The 25,346-nt window shown below is 35.1% G+C and overlaps 2 protein-coding genes across 2 annotated transcripts in view; both read left to right on the top strand.

Annotated features, from left to right (window-relative positions):
* The window catches only part of LOC127791916 (peroxidase P7-like), a 76,078-nt gene that overhangs the window by 31,640 nt on the left and 19,092 nt on the right, over nt 1-25,346 (top strand). The gene's annotated exons all lie outside the window — the stretch shown is intronic.
* LOC127791611 (probable aminotransferase TAT2) lies at nt 2,298-5,323 on the top strand. Its single transcript, XM_052321595.1, has 4 exons — nt 2,298-2,440; nt 2,662-2,890; nt 2,978-3,071; nt 4,936-5,323. Exons 1-4 carry the CDS (start codon nt 2,298-2,300, stop codon nt 5,052-5,054), a joined length of 585 nt encoding a protein of 194 aa, XP_052177555.1. The 3' UTR covers nt 5,055-5,323.

Below are 25,346 nucleotides of genomic sequence, written 5' to 3'. Positions count from 1 at the left end.
TAGAAAACTGTAGTGGTTTGCCCTATTGAAAAACTACCGTACAGTTATTGGAGAGGAAGAGGGAGCACCTAATCAAAACACGTGAATCTCCTAGTGTTGTTCCAATCTATTAGTATCCACCAATAGTTTGCCAAAGAGAAAATTCAGATGGTTGTGGATTCTGATATTTCTTTAACCCTCTTTCAATTGTGTGCTTTGTTTTTGGAATTGCATAATAGAGTACATCCAACACAAGAAGCTTGAGATATCATAAATGAGTTATTCCTCTAATACATTGAAATTTTACCATGTCATCTTTTTGTAGTTCCGTTGAGATTTTTGCCACACTCTAAATCTAACTTTCAGTTAAGTTTCCATACAGCCGCTTGTTTTTTTCCTCATTGAAAATGACATGATAAATCATCTCTTTCTACACTTTCTTGCAGACGTAGGAAAGTTTTTTCTAGGGCTTTGATTCCATTGACTTTGGAATGTTTATCCAATCTAAGCCTATGTGGGCATAACCACAAATTTTCAGATCTGTTTCCTTTGATTACCTCTCAAATACTTTTCCCCCAGCTAACTCAAGTAGGATTTTTCTACAATAAGAAATGCCTTCGTAATTCTACATTTTAGGATATTATCATATAAATTACAAATATCAATGCACAGCCCTCCTCTTGCAGATCTGCATTAAGACCAAAAGTATAACATCTGATTTAATCCCATATAATGCTTTACATAATCTTAACAACTTGGGTAGTAGTGCCAATTTTATTGTTCCTGCACATGCCAACAGAAGGAATATTGGGCTCAGACAAATTTTATGAAAAACCCAAATGCACACCTACTGTGCCAATCCTGAATCATGAAAAATTGATCAATAGCATCAAAATCTAATAACCATGATGATACAAGAAAAGCAATATCAGCTTATATATGTGCCCCGCGCAAGGCATTATAACACTGACATCATATGCATTGGACTAACTAATAACTAAAACATCACATAAGCAAACTCATATTGATACGCTAAAAAAAATAAATAAAATAGAATACTCTGCTGACAGAGGACAACCTACTTTTTTGTATCCTAGGGATGCACTGCAGGGTGATATTAGTTGTCCTGAATATATGAACCAGAGTAGAATTAGGGTTTGTAGAAATGTTGGACTCCAAGAATGAAATTCAATTTTGATAATTTATTGGATGCAAATAGAAACTCGACCAATACTTATAGTGTTAAAGGTGTTACTTCTTATTACAACTATCTCAAGCCAGCTGAAGGAGAACGGTTTCATTTTGTAGTTGATAATTTGTAGTTGTATGAATTCATACCATCCTTCTACTCATTTTGTAGTTGATAATTTGTAGTTGTATGAATTCACACCATCCTTCTACTCACTTGAATGCATGAACTGATAATTGAACACTGAGATAACTTCTGTGAATAATCATAATCAATACCCCATTAAACAATGTCTAAGAGAAAAATAACAAAAAAGAGTCATTTCAGGGAACACTGCATGTGCTCGGTTGGTTTATGTGCTCCATATGAACCATGCTTGGAAATACAATTTTGTCTTTTAAGGAGATCACTTATGTTCTCAACATATTATGGATAGCGAAGGGTTTATTTTTTTTGTACTCAAGTGATACTTATTGCAAGCATATAAATGTACATGATAGATATATCTTGAAAATTCATGAATTCTGTTGTGTTGCAAAATGAAATTTCCTATTTTATTCTTTCCTCCCAGGTTGTTGAGACCCTGCAGTCCTATATCAAGATCACTGCCGATCCTACAACTTTTGTTCAGGCATGTACATATGGACTTCTTTCTAAATAACATGTTTAATCTACCGAATTTTATAGCTTTCACAGGGTTTAATAGGCATTAGCAACAAAGTTGACTCATTACTTTTTTCCCAACAAACCAAGTACATTGCCGTTGTAATTACACACATCATGACTATGTGGTACAGATTTAAAGTCAGTGTATTGTAGACATGATTCTGGTGAAGGGTCAAAATTAATATTATTTTATGTAAAAAAAACTTAAACTGGAAGAAGCGTTCTGCAGAATTTGCGGGCATATGATACCATAACCTTTCATGTTACTTACTGAAGGTGTTTTTCTTTTCGTTGGTAGTGAAATCTAATTGGGGTTTTCTTGGTAACTTTAGACCAGCATTGACATTTGACAATTTTTTATTAGTTCTAAAAATAATGCACATATATATTATGTTAAGCACATTGACTAGAGGGTAATGCCTTGATAACAACAGTACGGTTACTCTTTTATGACCAGAAGGTTATGAGTTTGAATTGTGAAAACAGCTTCCTTATTAAAAAGCAAGAGATAAGGCTGCATAGAAATACGACCTCCCAAAGTGGGGAGCCCCATGCACCAGAGCCGCCTTCTGTTAAACACATTGGCTATATGCTAAGCAGGACAAGGTGATACTCGATCTGTCTAAAGATTAAGGCTACTTTCTGGTCAATTCTGGACTTGCTTGCTGTAATAAGATTTTTCAAATGATCATACAGGTATAAGTCTAAATAAGATGTGCTTTTCTGCTGAATATAAATTGTGCTTTAGAATTAGTCTGCTTTGATGTCCATGTGAACTACCATAATTCTCTGACTGTCTTTGCTTCTGAGATAAAGTATTGCTCTAGGTGGAAACAATCAAATGATGATAATTATACCAACACCTATGATAACAAGAATATCGTTCTGCTTTTTGTAAAGGGAGCTGTACCTCATATTCTTGAGAAGACTACAGAGGATTTCTTTTTGAAGATTAGAAATATGCTCAGAGAAGCTGCTAACATTTGCTATGATAGACTCAAGGAAATCCCTTGCGTTACTTGCCCACATAGACCTGAAGGAGCCATGTCTACAATAGTCAGTACAAACTTTGAGATTTTATTTTTCATGAGCTAAAGTAAATGAGTGGAAAGTCATTTCCGTGTTATGACTGCCATGTTCCAGGTGAAGCTCGACCTGTCATTATTGGAAGACATAAGTGATGATCTGGATTTCTGTGTCAAGCTTGCGAAAGAGGAATCTGTGATTGTTTTACCAGGTAATCAATATGGTTCTGCATTGTTTACTTTGTGTTTCATAACATTTTCTAATCATCTAACATTCAAATGATGGGGGATTTTTACTTCACCTGCTATTGATTTTTCCCCATTCCAAATGAGAATCTTTTTCTTCACATAGTTGTGCGACTCATGAACTTTTTGTGCACCGATGATGCTGCTCCATCTCTGATTGGATAGCTGGTTATGTCTGACTGTGCACATCCTTGTTTATATGTGCATTTTTGAAGGTAGAAACAATTCCGATAAAGTCATTCCACATCACTTTTGTGCCATATATTTTGGGATTTTTTTAAACCAGTTTGGATACTTCTTCTAATGGAGTTTATTTCGGCTTTTTGGTTAACGATTAGAAGTGTTACTAAATGTGAGCCTTCATGGCAGTGCTCCATGCCATAATTTGGGGATCTCCTTTTTGAAAACATTTATCGTAAAGACTGTTCACTAACTCTTACGATTTACATCTTGCTTTCAAAACTTCATTTGCTTGACCTTCCTTTTCTATTATTTATTTTTCCCAAATTCACTAGAAATTATTCTCTTGAGTGACACATAGGGAGGTCTACCTATAGCAGTCTGTCTTTCCATCTAAACTCTTGTGTTTGGTTTAGTTTATCAAGGTGTGGTCTTTGTGTGTGCACTCATTTTCACGAATCAAACCTAATTTAATTCATACTCATATTAAGCAGTCCAAATTTTCGATTCACTCCAAAACATTGAATTTAAAAGGGAAAAAAAAAGGCTTTTTGAGGGTCCCAATAAGAAATCTTTAAAAACCCTTAAAATAAATTTCTAAATCACTGCAACTCAAGATATGAATGTAAAAGTCATTTATTTTCACTAAAATAAAATACATGCTTTAAGTGAAAACAAAGTTCGTATAATAGGTTTGGCATGTTTGATACACTTGATATTGTCAAAACAAAACCTATACATGCTTCTAGTGCGTCACATAAAAGCATGCATAACATCTACAAAACATAACATGCCTAAAAATAATGAAGCTTTCGAAACCTATGCGTCAAGAACTTATTTTCCTTTCGAAATAGTTGTCTTATCTGGAATGTTTGAATATTCTAGGGGATGAATCCAAGTTAGAAGATGGACTTTTTAAGTGAGGAACCCTCCAAAAATAAAACATTTAAATAAAATGTGTGCAAAAAATAAAGTGCAAGTTTCTACTCTGCGATATCACTTGCGACAATGTTGACATGCTTCCAAAAGTTTTCTCAACCGGCTCTCTAAACGCCTCTTGGAAGATCCCCGACTGCATCATCTCAAGCTTGAGCTGTAGAGCAAAATAGCATGACCATACATGATCTATGAGAATGAAAAGTCAAATAAAGTACATTTCCAAACTCATGCAACACGAAAAAGCCATGAAATAAAAGTTTGTGCATGGTAGAACCTCACCTTGGGAACTCTTAAAGTGAAAATCTTGCTTGTTATTTCTAGGTTTCCAACTTCTCCTTGCCTCACCTTGGTGGAAACATCTTTTTCCTCCTTGTGCTCTCTCTCTCTCTCTCTCCCCATAAAAGGGACCTCATGCCTCCCCCTTCCCCCCCCCCCCCCCCAAAAAAAAAAAACCCTTTTTTTTGTTTTTATATTTATTATATACTTATACACACACGCATATGCATATATATTTACTTTTTCTATATATTCTATATATTTATAGAATATATATATTTGATGTATCTATATTTTTTAGAATATTACTTTTTGTATGTGGTTACCTTCAAGACAAGAGGGAAGAAAGTTTCTGCTTTCCGTGCATATTTGTTGAACATACAAAAGTTACATATTCATGGAATCGAACTCTTTCTGATAACCTCTCTGCTACAGGGTCTGCCATGGGGCTGAAGAATTGGCTACGGGTAACGTTCTCAGTTGAGCCATCGCTGCTTGAAGACGGCCTTCTGAGGGTGAAAACTTTTTACTTGAGGCATGCCAGGAAGAAGTAACATCTCTTCTAACATAGGTCTTGAATATTCAGTAGTTAGGAACTGCAGATTGAATGTTTTGTTACTGAAGTTTTAAATGGTGCTGAACCATATATATGTGGCCATTCCGGTGAACCTTGGAAGTTGAAATAATCTGCTATGCTGAGCTATGGGTTTTCAGCCTCATCCATTGTCTTCTTGCAGTCTGGGAATGTGAACTTACAAATGCAAAGGATAGGATTGGATAGGAGAATCTGTTTTTAGTTCAAAGTGGTTCCCAAGTTGACAGAACAAAATTTTTCTGCTGAAACTATTATTGAACAGAATCTGTTTCTTTGTTTTCATTTCAAATGATGCGATTTCTTTGAATTCGCTTAAACTGTTAAGAAGTGATTTCACTCGGCCATGTGATGGTGCCTTTGCAAACATTTATTTAGAGACGTTGTAGAGTTTAGATGGGTGAGCCGATTGAGTTTTTTTTTTTTTTTTTAAATTCTGCAGCCACAGTGAAGTGTTGCCCTCTATCTAGGAGCTTTTTGGGATGGCCCTCCAATTTTTAAATTAGAAGAAGTGGTTGTGGGTTAATGGAAACTTAGAAATTAGAGAGAAGGAAAATTAATGAAGGAAAAGATTTTTAGTAAGTTTTAAAATAAAGTTTAAGGTTTAAACTTTTTAAATTTGTCTTTTTGGTAAGATCTCTTTCATATTCTATTGTTGATTTCATAATCTGTAAGGCTTAATTGTTTATAAAATATGGTATATGTCAAACCTGTGCTGTGATCATTAATGATAATTATAAGAGGACAAGAGTTTTAAATCTACACGTACTCTTATATGTGTATGTCTCACAAATCATATAATATGAAAATGATTAATATAATATAATATGATGATTATATGTTGAGTTGGTGACCCTTTACATTTAAAAATAAAATTAGATGTAATGAATACGAATACAAGCCCTTTTCTATTTTGCTCCTCCTTCGGCAAAGAAATCAGTCGCCGGTGCTTGCTGCCTCCTGTGTGCTACTGATTGACAGAACAAGAAGAAGACGAGAGCCGAGAGAGACACACGCAGACACCAGACAAACAGAACAAGAAGAAGACGATCGAGATGAACAGCTGCAGAGACGAAAAATAACTACGAGAAGAAGAAGACAAGAACACTGAGCTTCCTTTCAAAATATTATTATATTTTGCTTGTTGGCTTGCTGTATGTTTTTTTTACTTTTATTATTGCTTGCTGCTTGCTGCTTGCTTTTTACTCTATAAGAGAATAGTTTAAAATATTGCTTGTTTCGTGCTTTTTACACTAGAAGACTTCAAAATATTTTTATTTTAATATATTTTTTGTTGCAAAAAATCTCTTCAAAATAGAAAGGGTTAGTGCAATAGAACGAATCAAAATATAGATCAAAACATAATCGTAAAGTAAACAAATACAAACTCCCTGTTTTGACCGTTCAAGACTCAGATCTGAAAGACTAGTTACCACTCTTGATAACACCAACGAATAGGAACCACAAGCCACTAATGAAGCTCTCAAACCGTAAGCCCAGAAAAGCTCCAACACCTCTCTGCCAAACCAGCAAAGTAAACCCTCTCTCACTCATGGGCGTTGAAATTACTATAAAAAACTCCATAGGTTTAGTTTCTACCCCCAAACTTTCTACTAAAGCATATGACATAAACGAATGCGTTGACCCAGGGTCTATCAATACATGCATAGGGGTATCCAATATAAAAAGAGTACCTTGTACAACTGTCGGATCTGTCCCTACATCTTCCTTGGTGAGGTTGTAGACGCGTCCCTGACGAGCCCCACGAGCCTCCCCTACTTTTTCAGCTGGTCCTTCTACTTGTCCGAGTTTCAGCTTCTTCGGGCAGTTCCTGGAATAGTGCCCTGGTTGATCGCACTGGAAACACACCACCTTCGTTAGGTCTTTCACCGGGGGTGTTTCTTTTCTCTTGCGACAGTCTCTACTTATGTGTCCTCGTTCTCCGCACGAGTAACAGCTGGATGTCCCTGCCAAGCATTTCTTTCCCGGATGGTTCTTCTTGCACTTGGGGCATTGCCTGCTATTTTGGGAGCTTTTATTTCCCGATTTTTGTTCCGAGTTTCCCTTCGTTTCACCAGACCTAATGAGCTTCACTTAAAGAAGATTCCTTTTGGTTATCAAAGCTTTACTCAAGGCCTCTTCATAGGAGTCGATCGACCAAGTGCTCAAGGAATGTAGCAGCTCTACTCGAAGCCCTGACATAAACTTATGTGCCTTTTTCCATTCATCGGCATCATACATTGGCACGTATTTGATGAGCTGATTGAATCGAGTGTCATATTGAGCCACCGACATTTCCCCGGTCTACTTTAGGTTTGCAAACTCCCACTTCTTTTCCTGCCTCCAGCTAAGAGGAAAATACTTATCATTGAAGGCCTTATTGAATGCCTCCCAAACCGATACCAGAGCCTCATCGGATTTTGATCCTTGCCTTGAGTGGGATTGTTGTAAAGCTTGTTCTACTATCTACCACAATCTTCCAGCTTCTTCTTCCAACATGAAAGTGGCACAATTCAATTTGTCCTCATCATTGTACTGCAGATGTCGAAGCAACTTCTCTATTTGCTCTAACCAGTATTTGGCCATGCTGGGGTCATCATGTGGTTTTCCCTTAAACGTTGGTGGTCGCTGTCGTCGGTACTGTTCTAGCACATTGTCAGTGTGCCTGGCCGGTTCTCCCCTAGTTGTGTGGGTTACGAGATTCTCTAGGATCTTCTCAATTCGATCCAATCGTCCTTCGGGGACTGTTGATTCTGTCTCTTGTTCCTCAGTTCGAACGCTACTACTGTCGGCGCGACTGTAGCGACGATTTCCACTATTTCTTACATCCTCGATTTCCCGATTAGGGTTGACAGGAGTCATGTTCCGTTGTTGTCTTGTAGTTACCATCTAAAAGACAAGACAAAATCTCACTCCACGAGAATTTCTTCAAAACGAAATTTCATTTCAAAATACGATACATATAACATCGTTTAAGAAAAGCACGCATCACACATTTGACACACTAATAAGCGAAATAAAATCGTCCATGATTCTTCCTATGGGCTGGCTGACTTCCAAACCCAAGCATCGTCGTTCGCTATGTCGTCTTCAGATTCAGCTGTAGGTCCCTCAAGGTCGTCGTGCACAGTTGCTTCTTCTTCTTCGTCGTCCAAGTCAAGGTAACCACCGCCCATCATATTGGCTTCGACTGCCTCGATGTCATCCCAATCTTCATCTAAGTCCAACATTTCGTCTTTTTCTGCTTCAATCCCATCATACATGTTAACGACGTGGTCACGGAACTGTTAGCAATAAAAGTATAAGGATGCATAATTTCCTTGAAGGTGAAGTCCTTCAGCTAGGTCTTTCCAAACCCCTTCCATGTGATTTATCAAAAATTCCACCTGGGCGAGCATCAGGGTTAGCCGTACGAAACTGCTAGACGACACATCTCTTAGTATACCTTCGAGAAGATCAAGGTGACCAAAGATGTCTACCATTATTGGTTCGTTGTCCACCCATCGGCTGGTCCAGTGGCTCACCCAGAATAGCTCAAGGTAGTCTCCTTCTATTCTGACATTCAAAAATCAATTAGATTTTCATTATTCATCAGGAATAGTAGACAAATAGTGTCTGTACATGAATCGTACACTAGGTAAGCTCCCAGGAAAGAGAGGTGACTCACAAACGGACACACTTAAGTACCAAATCTTTCCTTAGTCAGAACTTTCCTAGACATGTACTTTCACTACAGCACACTTAAGTTCATAATCCTTAGATAGGGATTTCTTAATCTAAGTTTTTCAAAACCTTGGTTTCATAGATCCCAAAATGATCTATCCTAAATCTCCAAATAAAACTTTGTCTCTGATACCAACTGTAACACTCCTCCTTCCAGGGCATTAATATATGCTAGGATTTTTTTTTCTTTTTAAACATAAACTGACAATAAATCCTCAACATAACTTTTATTTAATAACACTCCCAAACATAGTAAAGGAATGATACAATTTAAACATAAACGGAAGCAAGATCAGAACCTGCATGAAACCTCGAAAACATAACCCGGGTTCATCAATATCATTTACCCAACACATTTATTTAAAATCTAAATAATACAACCGAATGAAACATATGGTCTAGCCCCACATGGGACCCACAAAATTTCTATCGCGATCAGGCCTTGATCACCTGCTTGCCCTTCCGGCCGCTTGCCTCACCTGGAATGTGGAATATTCTAGGGACATAGTCCAATATTAAAAGATGAAATCTTCTAATTGAGGGTTAGGCAAGTAGAAATGAATGAATGATGCATGGACATTTATAAGCAGACATCATTAGTGTAACTTTCCTGGCCTACCAGCCTGTCACGGAACCCTAGGCAAAATCCTGAACCTCTGCAGGATAACCCTAACGTTGTTCCATCAATTGCCCTCGGGGAATTACGGCTACACTCTTAGGACGACATCCCAACCCCATGCACAAGTTTCAATATGACGATAATATCATACCTTGTGAGTATCACAACTTTCCATGCAACAGTATATGAACCAATATGACGAAATTGATCATAACATATGTAATTATCATGAATAAAAAGGTAATCATATTGAATATGGTTTATGGGAATAAAACCACTCACCTTTCACAAAAATCGAGATACCTCAAAAAGCGTGCAAACTGCCTAGATTTGCGTGCTAACTTTGAAATTAGTACCAAATGTTTCACCTCAAGTCTAAAGGCACCCTAGGCAAGATATTTATTTAAATAATCAATAAAACTTTTTTTTTTAATTTTTTTCCTTTTTCTCTATTTTTCTTTAATTATTTCTCTCTAAAAAACCAAAATAATTACCTACCTCACTTTTTTTTCAAATATTTTTTTCAATGAAAATCCTAAAATAATTTTTCCAAAATATTAAAAAAATTCAAAAATTAACAAGGTCCTACGCGCCCGCACGTGCCAGCGCATGATAGGGCGAGTGAGACTAACGCGTGAGCTTCACGCGCCAGTCATCTTCCCCAGTGACGGCACACTGAAAAATTGAGATTTTTGCACCTCGCTAAACTACAGGTTGAATCAATCTTAGGGGTACCTGAATCGGCTTGAAAGGAGTTTGGGAAGTGCCTCAACTTGAAGCTCGAAGATTCGACCAGGCGGACCCCCTAGGGTTCCGACTAAGCTTCGATTCTCCTTCGTTCTGCTCCGTTACTCACCAAATTCTTCAGAAATGCTCTCTAGCTTCAATTTCTTGAAAATTTTTGCCATCGTTGAGCTCTATTTATAGGCGATGTTGAAGCTTCAAATGGCCTTGGATGCCTTGCCCATTGCCTTAAAAGTTCTCACCGCCCCTAGATCGACCGAAAAGCATCAAGGATTGCTTGCAAAAGCTAGTTGTAGGGTGCGATTTTTCGACCAGCTTTCTTAGCCGATTTTCTTGAAATTTCGGCCACTCCGGTGGCCCTTGTCGGGTCATCATCACTCCTTGGCCCTCCCTAACCATTGCCCATGCAACCCCAGAAGCTTTTGCCGATTCCTTGTGTCTTGGTCGGATTCCATGGCCAAGGTTTTCATTGTTTTTCACTTTGGCCCAAACTGTTTTGGTTTTCTCAATTTGCCCCTCTTTCTTATAACCCATGGACTTTCCTTAATTGCTATTGAGTCCCTCAAGTTCAAATCTTTCAATTTCTCTTTTGAAACTTTTTGAAAAAATGACATTTTGACCCCCCTCAAGCAACTTTAGAAAATTACACTTAGGCTTCTTTCTTCATTTTGACCTTAACCCTAATTGTTTCTTCTTGAAACCACTGAAGGGTTGTTCTTTATGAAAAATCAAAACCCCCTCAAGCTTCCATTGACTTCCCGGATGTCTTCTTTAAAGATTCAATTTTTGCAGCCTAAATGGCAGTTGTATTTTTGCTGTACCGAAAATTGTTCTCGATTTGATTTCTTTTGATCTTAAAAATCCTGACTCGATATGCTCCTTAAAGACATTCATTTTTCCTTAGACATTTAAGCTTCAGGGTTCACCCTTCGGCTGGTTAGGTAAATTTTTCGATCTTTTCAGATAGCTATTTTTCCCGAATTTCCATTTTTCCTTTAAAATAAAACCCAAAGTTCTTAGGTATTACAAATACACTATCACACACACACCCAATGCAAGTTATGCCATGCAACATGCACATTAAAGCCTGTAACACATACACGGCCTCCTGGCCCACATAATAATCATAATACATATCAGGCCCGTGACTGAAACCTGTATCCACAGAAACTGTAATAACTCTGGGGACCATTGGTCCTGCCATACTAATGGCTATAGTCAAATACTTATACATACATAACCTTCGCCCATTGTCGTCACCAATGAACGCACTCCCCAGTCGTCACCGAAAGAGTGTAAACCCCAGTCCGGCTAATGTGCACTGGTTTTGGGGGATATCCCAGCGAAGATTCTCCACACTACGCTATAATGCTCATGAAATGCAACAATTTTAGTGGCCACATTCAAATGCTTGTGCAATAGATAAAGTATATGCTCCATGCTCACTCATGTATGAAATGTGGTAAGCTCATACAAATCATGTCCATGATGTACAATTACCACTCTTTCCAAATCATGTCATGCCAAAGCTTAGCATTCATAAAATTAAAGACATCTACATACCATCATCATTGCCATGCTTTCTTTAAAACTTCATTAGAACTTTGGCATTTAGAATTATAAAGATATACACCCTAGCATTGATTCAACACATTTTTGATCGTTTGGGACCAACCATGACAAGAATACACAAACACAAAGCATGGGAGAAGACCAATTCTCTACCATGCTTAATTTCAAGAACACACCATTCCTTAGGAATTGTGGGAGAATACAAACCCCACTTAAGCTCATAACAACATGGACAAAACTTAGAAGCCCTCAAATTCAAGAATTTACCCCAATATAAAACCAAAACCCTACTTCACCCAAAACTTGATTTCTCTTCCCCAAAACCACTACCAACACAAAAACACCATACTTTACAACCTTTACACACTTTCAATCTCTCACTTCAAGGCTTCAAATTAGGGAATTTAACCATAACTTAAAAACCCCCAAATCTAACCCCAAGAGAGAATTTAAATGACCATAGAGAAGATATGGGAAGAGGAACTTGCCTTTACTAGCTTCCTTAGTTGATGATTGGATGACTTGAAACCTTTGGAAGATGAGATTTGGCTTGAAAATTAAACAGGGAATTTTGAAAATGGAGAAGGAAAAGGCCCACGAGAAGGCTTCACATTTTGCTTCCATTTTTTCCTCTCCAATTTTCAGATTTATGTGCTTATATACTTCCCCAATTTCCTTTTAATTCTCACCACATAAATTCCTTTAACTTTATTTATTTAAGTTCCAACTTAAATCTCCAACCTAGCATTTAAGTCTTGGACTTTTCTCTTCCCAAGTCCATGCTTCTAGAAGCCAACTTCAATTATATTTTTGTCTTCCGAAAACACCACTTCCTCCATCCCAATTTTGGCCACTTTTTCTGACTTTTCAACTCTTCTCATACTTGACTTTTCCACTTCCCTCATTCCTACACTAGACTTAGACTTTTTCTCCAAGCCCACCATTTACTTTGCTTTGAATTTTCAACCACAATTAGAATAACTCCCAATTTTCTATCCCCACATTATACCCACATAATTTATTGAAAATGCATTAAACAAGAAATTTACCTACTCGACTCTTCAGATAAAAATCACTAGTTTCTCCCCGGGTAACCCGTCGCTAACTCTCAATTCCTGACAATGATTAGATTAGGCTTATTAACCTAAATATTCTAATAATTAAATTACCAAAGAAAAATTAGAACGTTACATCCTGGTTCACTTAGCTCGCCCTCTACCTTAGCCTTACCCTTACCTGGAATGATGCAAACAAACATGAGCCATAAGGCCCAGCAAGTATAATTGGAAGAAAGCGAGCATAAGAGTCATGGATGCCATTTAAGGTACTTTCAAAAGATAGTATAATAAAACATGCGTCCATGCTCATATGCAATCTTTTTTAAAACCATAAACATGAGACCAAAGTCAAAAACCAAGAGACTGAAGTCCATAATGTAAACTTGGGACCGAAATCCATAACGTAAGCTTGGGACCGAAGTCCATAACATAAACTTGGGACCGAAGTCCAACTTTAAGCTCAACACTTTCTCTGCGGATATATCCTGCGGACTTGTCCGCTGCACGCATCATGAGGCCTTTACACATTCTTAAAAACCACTTTCATGCACATGTTTCATGTATCATCGTAACATGCAAATTTGTAATAATTTTTCATATATAACTGACATGCGAATAACGAAACAATAAGCACAATAGGACAACATTCATGCAAGATAACATCAAATCCTTGCATGTTCTCAATAAAGCATCATTCCCAAAGAAAGATAGGGTGATACAAAACCTTATTTGAGACTCAAGAGGTATAATTGAGAACCATGAAATAATTTACTAGTAAAAGGGGAAATAACTTGTAAAATAGGAAAATAACTTGCAATTTAAAAAATTAAGAGGTAGGATCTTTCAATAACAAGAGATAGAGAATAGAACTTGTAATTTAAACATAACTTGAGCAAAGAGGAACTGAACTTGTAAAATAGGATAAGAACTTGCAAACATGAACTTGACCAGAGGGAGAAACTGAACTTGTATATTAATAAGAAAACTAAGATCTTTCCTCTTAATTGAAACAAAGAGGAAGAAGAACTTGAAAAAACTAGGAAGAGAACTTGCCTCAAATATCTTCTTAATTCTTGCAGCATATTAGGGTTGCTTATCTAATATAGTCCAAACTCACACGGACAAACTTTCCCTTAATTCCTCCAAAAATTCTCCCTAATTTCTCTCAAATTTTCTCTAAAATCTCCCCCCATTCCTCAAGCATTTAGTGGCTTATTTATAAGCCAAGGGGTAGGAACAATACAAGGGTTACGTGGGAGCATCAAAGAAACATTTTCTGACAGCAAAAAGGGAGCTGGACGCGTGGCTAGAAGAGCTAACCACCTGGGCGTGTAGCAGGGCCTGGCAGGGCCCTACGTGGCGTGCCTGGCAGTGCATGGGTGCGCAACCACAAGCATACAAGCTGCGTGGCTGCGCGCGGGTGCCTGGTCACGCGGACGCTCATGAGCTGGTTGCGCAGCCACATGCACTACAAAAAATTAGAGTTTTAGCGACGAAAATTTTCGTTGCTAAATTTTTTAGTAACAGATTTAGTGACAAGGGCCGATACGTCTCTAAAGTTGGCGTCGCTAAAATTTAGCGACGGAATATAGCGACGAAGGCGTTTTACTACGGATTTAGCGACGGGCATGACCCCATCGCTGGTTAGCGACGACTCCCAAACCCGTCGCTGGTTAGCGACGGGCCCCACACCAATCGCTACTCAACGACGGGCCCCACTCTGTCGCTGATCAATGACGAGCCTCATTTCCGTCACTGATCAGTTATTTTTTAAAAAAATAAATTGCGACGAGTAAACAACCCGTCGCTGTCAGCTATAAAAAAAAAATAAACGTAAATAAAAATTTTAAAATTATTAATAATTTATATAAATAAAAAATTTTAAAACGTTAAAAAAACAAAATTTTTAAATTATTTTCTATAATAATTTTAATAGATAAAATAAAAATAAAATTTTTAACGTAAATTAAAAATAAAATTTTAAAAATTTATAATAAATAAATATATATTTATAAAAATATATATTTAATTATTATTCAAATTTTTTTATCTTTTATATTTATTTAAAATAAAATTTATATATAAATGAAATTAATGATAATTAACAATTTGTTTTAATTAATTATTATAAATTAAAATATATTATTTAAAAAAAATCAAAATTCATATTAATTATTACAATAACAAAACTGAATTTATAAGTCAAACTGATTAATTTATAAATATTCAGTTACAATCATCATCATTACAATCATCATCATTTTGTTCCTCATCATCAAAAAACTTATTACTCGATCCTGGTTAAATCCACTGTCCAAATTGCTGATAAGACGGGCCAGGTTGTTAACGCCATCATTTGTCTATTCATCTGCTCTTGCCACGCAATCATCTATTGCTGCCACTGATGCAGCTGCACATTCTCATTTCTTACCTCTGTCACCTCAGTCAGAGCAAAATGCAACTCTGCATTCATCCGAGACTTGGTGGATTGCAGCTGATTTTCCACCTCAATAACCTTGGTTTGAGCAAAATGTAACTCTTCGTTCATCTGGGTGACCCTCAATCTCATTTGTTCTAATTCCGTCGACAAACCATATGAATCATTGGAACTGTTATCAGATCCAACCGGGAAGGACTGCCTACCTTGAGAGCCAAGACCGTAGACACGACCCTTCTTGTTCCTACCAGAGACAGCTTGATAAAAAATCTAACGTTCGTCGATTGTAGGTGGAGAGGATGACTCACTACCGCCGGCTGATGCTAAAGATGCCTCTGCACTTAATCTCTCGAACGCCTCCTATATAAATTAAAATATTGACGTTGTCAACTAATAAAAAAAATTATTAAATTGTTATATTTATTAAATTGTACAAACTACAATTATCACGACGGCCTTTGATCTATTATCAACCGACACTTCTTGTCCTTGATCATTCTTTCGAGTGTGGGTTCTCCTAAAAATCTCAAATTTATTGGGCTCGCAGTCTAATTCTCTTGCCTGCATGACAAATATATGAAAAAAATAAAAAATAATATAAACCATTATATAAATTTATAAAATTTACATTTAATTAGTAGAAAAACTAATTATCATCCTTCTTCGACTCTCTGAAAGGAATGGATCCACCTGTGTGGACTGACCCACCAGTCTCGGATGCGCGATTCTTTTTGTTTAGTTCTACTCTCTTCTTGTATTCATTTTCATCCCACTTGGCCTGTAATGTTCGCCGCACCATCAGATCCATCCATTCCCTCTTATCTACACCTCCTTTAATTTTATTCAAATTATTTCTAAAACTTCTCCGACCAGATTTATTCCAAGTGATCCATATATGATCACTCTCATCGGGTTTCCATTTAAACTCCTTCTACAAGAAATTAAAAATGAATAAATATGTATACAAATTTAAATTGAAACTTTCTATAATTAAGAATTGCAAATAAACTTATGCTAAATTCGTTTAGCCACATCCATCGTGTTAATTCAAGCACGTCATCCCAATGAAGCCAAGCTTCAGTGTACCGTCTCTTCTAAATATTGGACTGTACACCTGGTGGGCCAATCTCGAGGAAAAACTATAAAACCAATATTTATCATGTAAGAAATTGCATTTATATGTAAAACAATCACAAACAATTCATTAAAAATAATATAATTAAGATACTCACTAATCGTAGTTCTGATTGCAGGATAACTCTACTCAGTGATCAACTCAGTCGGTATTAATTGGCTCAGATGAAGTCTGGTTAACATTCTGCGCAGGAAAAGATGTCGAAGGATGTGCATGTGGTGTCGACATAAATGAGTATGGATATGAACCTCCTATGGGATGAAAAGTAGACCCAGGATAGGGGACAGAATGTGGTGCAATCTCAGGTGGGTGGGACTGTAGTATAACCCATATGATATGGCATAGAAGGGAATAGTTGTTGGAACTAAGGCATGGGAACGAAAGCATGTGGGTGTGATGGCTGAGGATATAAAGGAGTAGACGAAACAGCATGTGTGGAAACAGAAGAAAAAGACTGTGAACTAGCACTACTAGGATCTAGGGAATGTGTGTCCCTATAAGATCGACGTCTTCCTCTATCCCTACTACCCCTACCCCTGCTTGGTTCGGGAGATGAATGTCCTGACATCTGTTTTTGAAATTACATAAAACAAAAAAACATGATAAAATGTACAAGATCACAAACATTAAAAAATATAAAAGATATTATATCATAATATATATATATATATATTTAAATTCACATGTATTCATAAATATATTAATTTTCTTCTACAAATTCATCACTATCTATGTCATCAAACAATAACTCTTCTTCGTCATCTCCTGATATAGATTCTTTCTCTGCATCATCATCTTCTTCTTGCTGAATAATATTTGAAACATCTATTTCCTCGACTATCCCATCTAAATCTTGTAAACTACCTCTAAGGTCATCATTTTGATCAATTTGTAGAAGTTTTGGTATTTCATCCTCCTGGAAAGATTCTTTCATATTAGCCTCAGGAGCCGTTATTGTAGGTCATGTCTTTGTTTTAATAACAACCATTCAATCACGTTTATCATGGAAAGTGCTAGGGTATGACGCTTAATACACTTATTCAACTTGTTGAGCAAAAATGAAAGGATCATATTTCTTATACCTTTTTGATGATCGAACCTCGATAATACCATACTTTTCGTGGATTTTGGTTCTCCTAGGACTTAAATCATACCATTCACATTTGAACATAACTACCCCTTCGATTGGTAGGCCTGCATATTCTAATTCAATAATATCTAAATTTTTTCCGTAATAATAGGTCTTTGAGGATCCAACCCTTGTCCCAGGCATGCAAACACCAAAATTTTCTATAGATCTACTAGTACTCCATTCGACGATATGAAATTTATATCCGTTCATGAAATACATTGGCCAATACCACACGTTTGGAGTCAGTCCCCATCCTATATTCTGAATTAGTAGATCTGTAATAACTTGAGTATTCAAATTAATCTGAGAAAATATTTGATTCACTTAATGTATTTTTAAAATTTAATTAAAAAATAATCTAATATGAAGTAACATACTTGATGATGGAACCACTTAGAAAAATGTTTCTCAATTTTTTTGTCTATTTCTGCGTCTATGATATTTGAATATAGCTAACGCAATAGAATGGTGTACATGCTGAAAAATTTAAATGATATATCAATCATTTAATATGAACCAAGAATAAACTTATAAATATATTCATTTAAATTTTAATTCTTACTCGATATAAGGTTCGACCTCCGGAGTATTCAACAAGACATATAATTTGGCGGCTTCAAACTATTTCCTATCCATCCACCTGATTTTCATTACTCCCGCAGCACAACCTGGATAATTGAACACGAAAATTTATGGATATGAAGAATCTCCCCCATCGTCATTTCGAGGGACTCTCATTCTTCTTGATGGAACATTTGGTGCAAAATAATATGAACCAAATGTGGACGTCTCCTCAATTAAATATGCCTCACATATGGATCCTTCTACACAAGCTTTATTACGGACCTTCTTCTTTAAAGTGTTGAGAAACCTAAATCATTCGAAAATCTCATCAATATAAAAGAATTTTATTATCTTTAAAAATTAACGATTCAAATTATACCAGACGTACCTTTCAAACGGATACATCCATCTTTATTGTACTGGTCCCCCCACCTTTGATTCATAAACTAAGTGCACTGGGAGATGCTCCATTGGGTTAAACTATCTGAAAATACACGCTCTAATTTGCATAAAATGATGGGTATATTTTGTTCCATGACATTTAGTGTTCAATCCTCAATATTGTTGAGCAAATATCTTTGAAAAACTGGCATAACTTAGTGATCGGATTCCAAATTCGATCTGGTAATGCTGTAAATACCGTTGGAAGTAATCGCTCCATGAAAACATGGCAATCATGACTTTTTAACCCAACTAACTTTGTGTTTCTCATATCAACGCACTTACCTAATCTGGAAGCATATCCATCAGGGAGCTTAAGTTCTTTTATCCACGTAAAAACACTTAACTTTTAATTCCTTGTGAATGTGTATTGGTCCTTAGGTTTCCAATATTTTCCCCTGCAACGGTCTATTAGTTCAAGCTCTTTGCGCCTACAATATTCTTTAAAGTCCATTCTAGACTTGGTATTATCTTTAGTTTTACCTTTCAAATCCATAACTGTATTGAAAAGATTGTCAAAAATATTTTTCTCAATATGCATGACTTCTAAGTTATATCGGATCAAATTATCTTTCCAATATGGCAATTCCCAGAAAATGCTTTGTTTTGTCCAATTGTGCTCAACACTATACCCAGACATCACACAGTCCTGTAACTGGAGGATAGAAAAAAAAATTACAGACTCTCTGAAAAATGGTATCTCCAATTAACCGTGGTGGTGGAGAAGAATTATCAACTCTGTTTTTCTAAATGCACTTGTATTTCTCCGAAAGGCATGATCCATAGGCAAGAATTGTTTGTGACAGTCAAAAAATGATGTCTTTCCACCATACTTGAGGTTGAAAGCTTTAGTTTTCTCCATACAATATGGACACCCTAATCTACTCGATGTCATCCAACCAGATAACATTTCATAGGCAAGAAAATCATTTATGGTCCACAATAAAGCAGCCTTCATGAAAAAAATATTTTTGGTTGATATATCATAAGTCAGAACACCTTCATACCACAATAATTTTAGTTCATCAATTAAAGGCTGTAAGAACACATCTATCTTGTTTTTCGGATTTGATGGACCTGAAAAAAAAAAAAAAAAAAAAAAAACTATTTTCAAACATAATTCAGGAGGCAAGTTATACGGCGTCACAATAACCGGCCAACAAGAATACGGCCGACCCGAATTACCATATGGAGTGAATCCATCTGCACAAAGACTAAGCCTCACATTTCTAGAATCGGCGAAGAAATTAGGATATTTTTGATCAAAATGTTTTCATACTTCCCCGTCAGACGGGTGAGACAAGACACTAGGCTCCCTCCGACTTTCATGATGCCATCTCATGCTCGCAGCTGTAACCGTAGAAGCATATATTCTCTGCAGTCTTGGTATGAAAGGCAAATACCACATTTTTTTATAAGAAATTTATTTAAATTTTCCTTTCCCACTTCTTATAGGTTTAAAATGAGGATGACCGCAAAACTTACAACTCATCTCGGATTCGTCATCCTTGTAATACAACATACACCCATTTGTACAACAATCAATCTTCTGATAACCGAGGCTAAGCTATGAAACCAATTTCTTGGTATGATAAAAATCAGTTGGCATCCGATTACCAGTTGGCATTGTTTAATGCATAAACTGCATGATTTCATTATATCCATCTTCAGGAATGTTGTAATCAGACTTTATACTCAACATCCTAACTGCAGTAGAAAGTTCACTTTCTACTTCGCAGTTTGGATACAATGGAGCTTGTGCAGTAGATAACATGTCATAAAATGCTTGTGCATTTTCATTCGGTGCTTCATCTACATTGTAAGTCTAATAACCACTTCCAGTACCAGTCTATTGCATTATATATGCCGCATTTGATGGCCCAGCCGTATCCATTACCATCTGTTCATAAATAAATTAAACTGATCCCTAAAATTATCTTCTTTATAATATTCATTTTCAACAACCGGATGAGGCACAACGGGCACTTCTTCACTATGATGCATCCAATAATAATAACCTTTCATGAATCTATGTTTACAAATATCTTTTTTCACCTCATTGACTAATTTAAACCATAGACACTCGCATTTCATACAAAGGCACTTTAACTTTCCTTCTAATCTTATAAAACTTCCTTCGATAGACACAAATTGAATAAACTTATCGACACCCTTATAAAATTCTCTAGTAATCCCGCCCCTTCTTGGGTTACACCTATGATCAATCCATTTACGATGCGATGGAATTTTCATTTTAAATTAAATAATATGTATGACCAAAAAAATTATCCTGAAAATTTACAAAACCATCATTTAGTACGTAATTTATAATTGCACTTTCAGACGTACACTACTTTAAATTTTTTACCAAGTAACAAAAGTTTAACCAAATAATTAATAACATTATATTTGTAGTTATAATTTTAAAATTGTATTAAATAAATAACTAACTCGACAACTATATTTTCGAACATGCAACTGTTATATTTAAATATATTATTTATCGTTAAACTAATTATTTTTTACAATTAAACTAGACTAGACCACAAGTTTTTATTTATTTCAATTATGTATTATTGTATAATTTTGTTAAGATTAGTCTTCATTAAACGTAAAGTTAAACCCTGCTTAAATCTTGAAACTCACCCATTATTATTAAAAAAATAAAAAATATATATTTAATATTTTAAATTTATAATATATAATTAATAAAATTAAATTATTTTAATTTCTAATAAGAGATTTAATAAAAAAAAATAAAGTTAGAAAATTAAGCTATATTCTTAAGAACAAAACTAATACACAATTTTTTTTTATGAATAATTATTTTAATTAAAATTAAAGTCAAAATATCAAAATTAATTAAGAAAATATTGATTTGGCCCTACAAAAATTATTTAACAACCAAATTTATAGTAATATTAATAACTTAATATAAATTTAAATTTTATTCCAAATTTACAATTAACCAAACCCCTGAGAACCAAAGCCCCGACCACACCACATTTAAAACCCTAATTGTGATTATTATTAATTTAATTAAAATTATATATTATTATCTAATTTTATAAAGATTATACATTTAAAACCCCCATTGTACAAAATAATTTTATTTAATCCTACTATAATTATTTAACTATATTATTAATATTAATAAGATAAAAAATTTTAAATAATACTAAATATAAAATTAAAATTTTATTTAAAATTTATTAATAATTTATGTTTAAAATACTCACCACTTGAACCCCTAACTGTCTCCATTTTATTATTTAATTATAATTTTTTAATAATTAAAATTAAATTTTTAATTTAAATTTAACATTAATTAAACCCCATATATCTTATATATCCCAAAACATGAGACATGTAAGAAAATTATATAACTCTTTAAACTTTGCCATTAATTTTTGGCATCGCAATTCATTAGTATTTAAAAATATTGAGTATGAAATAAATTAATTTGATACCTCATAACTCTCACAATCAACATGCCAAACATAAATAAAACTCGATCCACACCTAATGCCAAACATAAATTAATTTATGAATTTTATACAAACAATTGCAATTATAATGGGATCAACATAGAATATTCCATGTTTGATTCTAGTGCTTGTCATGCCGGTGACTAGAACATTGAATTAAATAATCACATCACAAATTAAATCATTTTTGAGTTACAAATTAAATCACATCATAAATTTTAAATTAAAACATTCAAGAATCCACTCATTTAAGGTTTTCATTTTAATTCTAATGTTTAATGTTTTGATTTTTCTTTAATTCTAATTTGCCTAAATAATATTGATTAAACTTTCAACGACTTAAAAACTAAACAAAATCACCTAATATACATATATTATTAAAAATTAAAACTCCTATTCTTATTATTCATTCTATGTGTCAAAAAAATGAAATTAAAAACAGTTTCATCCACAAAAAAATTAAAAATAAAAAAATTATGTTTTAACTTAGAAACAAAAAAAAAATTCCAAACGAAATTTTACTCAAAAATTTTATTTTTTTTAAATTTATTTAAAATCATTATAAAATTTATATCTATTTTTAGATTGAATAATTATTTTGGATATTAAAAATAATAATTACAAAAAACTCTTCTATTTTTTGATTTACAATTTTTTTTATCTATTTAAAATATCATCTCTACCTACTTTTATTAATTTCTTATCTTCCTTATAATTTAAAATCTAACGTATAAAAGGCACAAGAAGAAGAAATTCTAATTTTTCCTCTATTAAAACTCTTACAAATTATTTAATTTCCTATATTAAAACTCCTATTTTTATTCATTTCTCTTATTTTTAATCATTTTATTAATTATTTAATATAATTTTTTTTATATTAAACTTTTGTTTTTAATTTAACACCCCCTAATAGAGGCCCTCTCCCCAAGTCACTAAGTTTTTAACTATATATTATTTTAAATTTAATTTATTTATTTAGATCACATAATACATAATAATAATTTATACAAAATATATCATAAACCCCCCCCCCCCCACAACAGCCGCCCCTCCGCCCACATAGTCACTAAATTTTTAATTATATATTATTTTAAATTTAATTTATTTATTTAAATCACATAATACATAATAATAATTTATAAATAATAACATAAATAATGTAACGGCCCGTCTCCCGGAGCCCCCGTGCACCAAGAGGATCCGTGAGAGGGTTATTACTAAAATGATACCGAACAATAATATAACTACAATCCATACACGGCCCTTATTAAAATCATAATCTCTTTTTATTATAACATCTTATAAACATCTTTACAAACCACTCATCTCTTGGGCCTATCTGGGCTTTCATAACATACGACAAACCCAAAAATGTAAACTTTACCCTTAACAGAAATACAACACCTAGGATCTAGGTTCAGGAGAGCTCTGCACTTGTTATCATGAAACAATGGTCTGGACCCAAACCCCGTTGAACGTACCTGGAATGATGTAAAACAACATTAGTCGCGAGACTCAGCAAGCTCTAGAAAGAAAGGCTATAGGTTTAGGATAGGACTCTTCTCATAACACCCCATGCAACTCATGTTAATGCAACCACACCATGTCATAAGCTATACGCACCTTACTTCTACATGCATAACATAAAGTTAACTGCACATAAGGAACCAGGGGCCCACATAAGTCACACATTGGCACCTGAGTCCCGCATACATACCTGTTGGCAGCCTTCTATAGGCTATTATTCCATACCATTTGCCTTACATGTCCATTCCTGTCCCTCACAACATACTTTGTTGCCATGGGTCTCATCCCAAGGTCTTTAAGTTGCCATGGGTCTCATCCCAAGGTCTTTATGTTGCCGTGGGTCTCACCCCAAGGTCTTATCGTGGACCACATCGTCGTGGGTCTCACCCCAAGGTCTTACCGTGACCACGCCTATCACACATACTTATCACCTAAAACGCACATTCTCAACATGCAACAAATAAGAGATGTAACGGCTTTTGTAGCATAAACGTGATGACAAGGCCCCCATAAATCAAGCATCAGGCCATGCTAATGCCCACATAAGAATTCACCCATGCGAGATGCCTCTAAATGCATATGCTCACCTAAGGTACCCAAATTGTCTCTTAGACCAACCGAGTCATGTAAATGCTCACACATCCCATCACACACAAAGCATGTCCCCACGTGAATGCAACCCAGCCCCTTGTGGCACACACATCATGAAATGCACAAACCAAGGCGGGAATCTGGAGTACCAGCTCTTCTGGCCGTCTAGCACTTATCGTAACAACCAATGACTGGCGCCCATATATCCAGCCATTAACTGCCACGACCCACGATCAACAATCAGTGGCTTTGTACCCATACACTTAGACACACTTACCGACTCTATTAACTTTATATCTTTCCAGCTTAACTTTACATAACATTTCTCCATAACTCATAATCCTTCATGTACATATCCACATATCATCACATTACCATTCTCATTCCTTTTAATTCACATAAAGCCATCTCAACATACATAATAAATTATTAATAAAACCCTATTAAACCATAAACAACTTTTCTAAGAACCTAGCCCAACGGGTACGGCATCATTCCAAAGGGAAGCGGAGCGATACGAAACTCTGTAACGGTTGACATAAAAGACGCCATGACATCCTTACTTAGCTTATCCCATTAATAATAAACTCATTAATAAAATAAAAGTCGTAAGATGGTTACTACGCGGATTATTATTATTATTTATGTGTAGAACCGAGTCACGGTGAGGGAGGGTTTAGAGTACAAGAAACCTCGAAGACTTTCACTGAAAACAAATAATGCAAGGAGAGGGTTAGGAACTTGCCTTTATGCAGCTATTTCTTGCCTTTCCTGTCCTCCCACTGCGAAGTAGCGTTTCCTGATAATTAATGAAATCATAAATTCCAATTATGTATTATCAACAAACATATACTCCACTTATATATATATTATTAAAACCATTCTCCTATATTCACGACCACCCACAATTCACTGCTAACTCAACCATAACATATTTATCTACATATATAATATTCCTTTGCTTATCACCACATCAAGCCCAACTCAATTACTGCTCACTTTCCACGATTAAATGGTCACCAAAACTCACCCTCCACATATATACATATACTTACACCCATGCTCACAGACAAAATATTATACACTCTCACGCACACAGCGCCAGTGTATTTATATACTTACACACCAAACTTAATCACCCAAACTTAATAAAATTAAACTTATAATTAAATTCTAATCATACAAATTAATAATACATAATTTTCTACTTACCAGAATAATTA

Source organism: Diospyros lotus, chromosome 15, assembly GCF_014633365.1.
Source record: "Diospyros lotus cultivar Yz01 chromosome 15, ASM1463336v1, whole genome shotgun sequence".
NCBI classification, from domain to species: Eukaryota; Viridiplantae; Streptophyta; class Magnoliopsida; order Ericales; family Ebenaceae; genus Diospyros; species Diospyros lotus.
This window is presented reverse-complemented; position numbering and strand designations above follow the sequence as displayed.

Coding starts and splice junctions, on each gene's coding strand:
- LOC127791611 (XM_052321595.1), top strand. CDS start 2,298: ATGAGTTTGAATTGTGAAAACAGCTTCCTTATTAAAAAGCAAGAGATA. Junction 2,441..2,661: donor TATATGCTAAGCAGGACAAG/GTGATACTCGAT, acceptor GTATTGCTCTAG/GTGGAAACAATCAAATGATG. Junction 2,891..2,977: donor AAGGAGCCATGTCTACAATA/GTCAGTACAAAC, acceptor GCCATGTTCCAG/GTGAAGCTCGACCTGTCATT.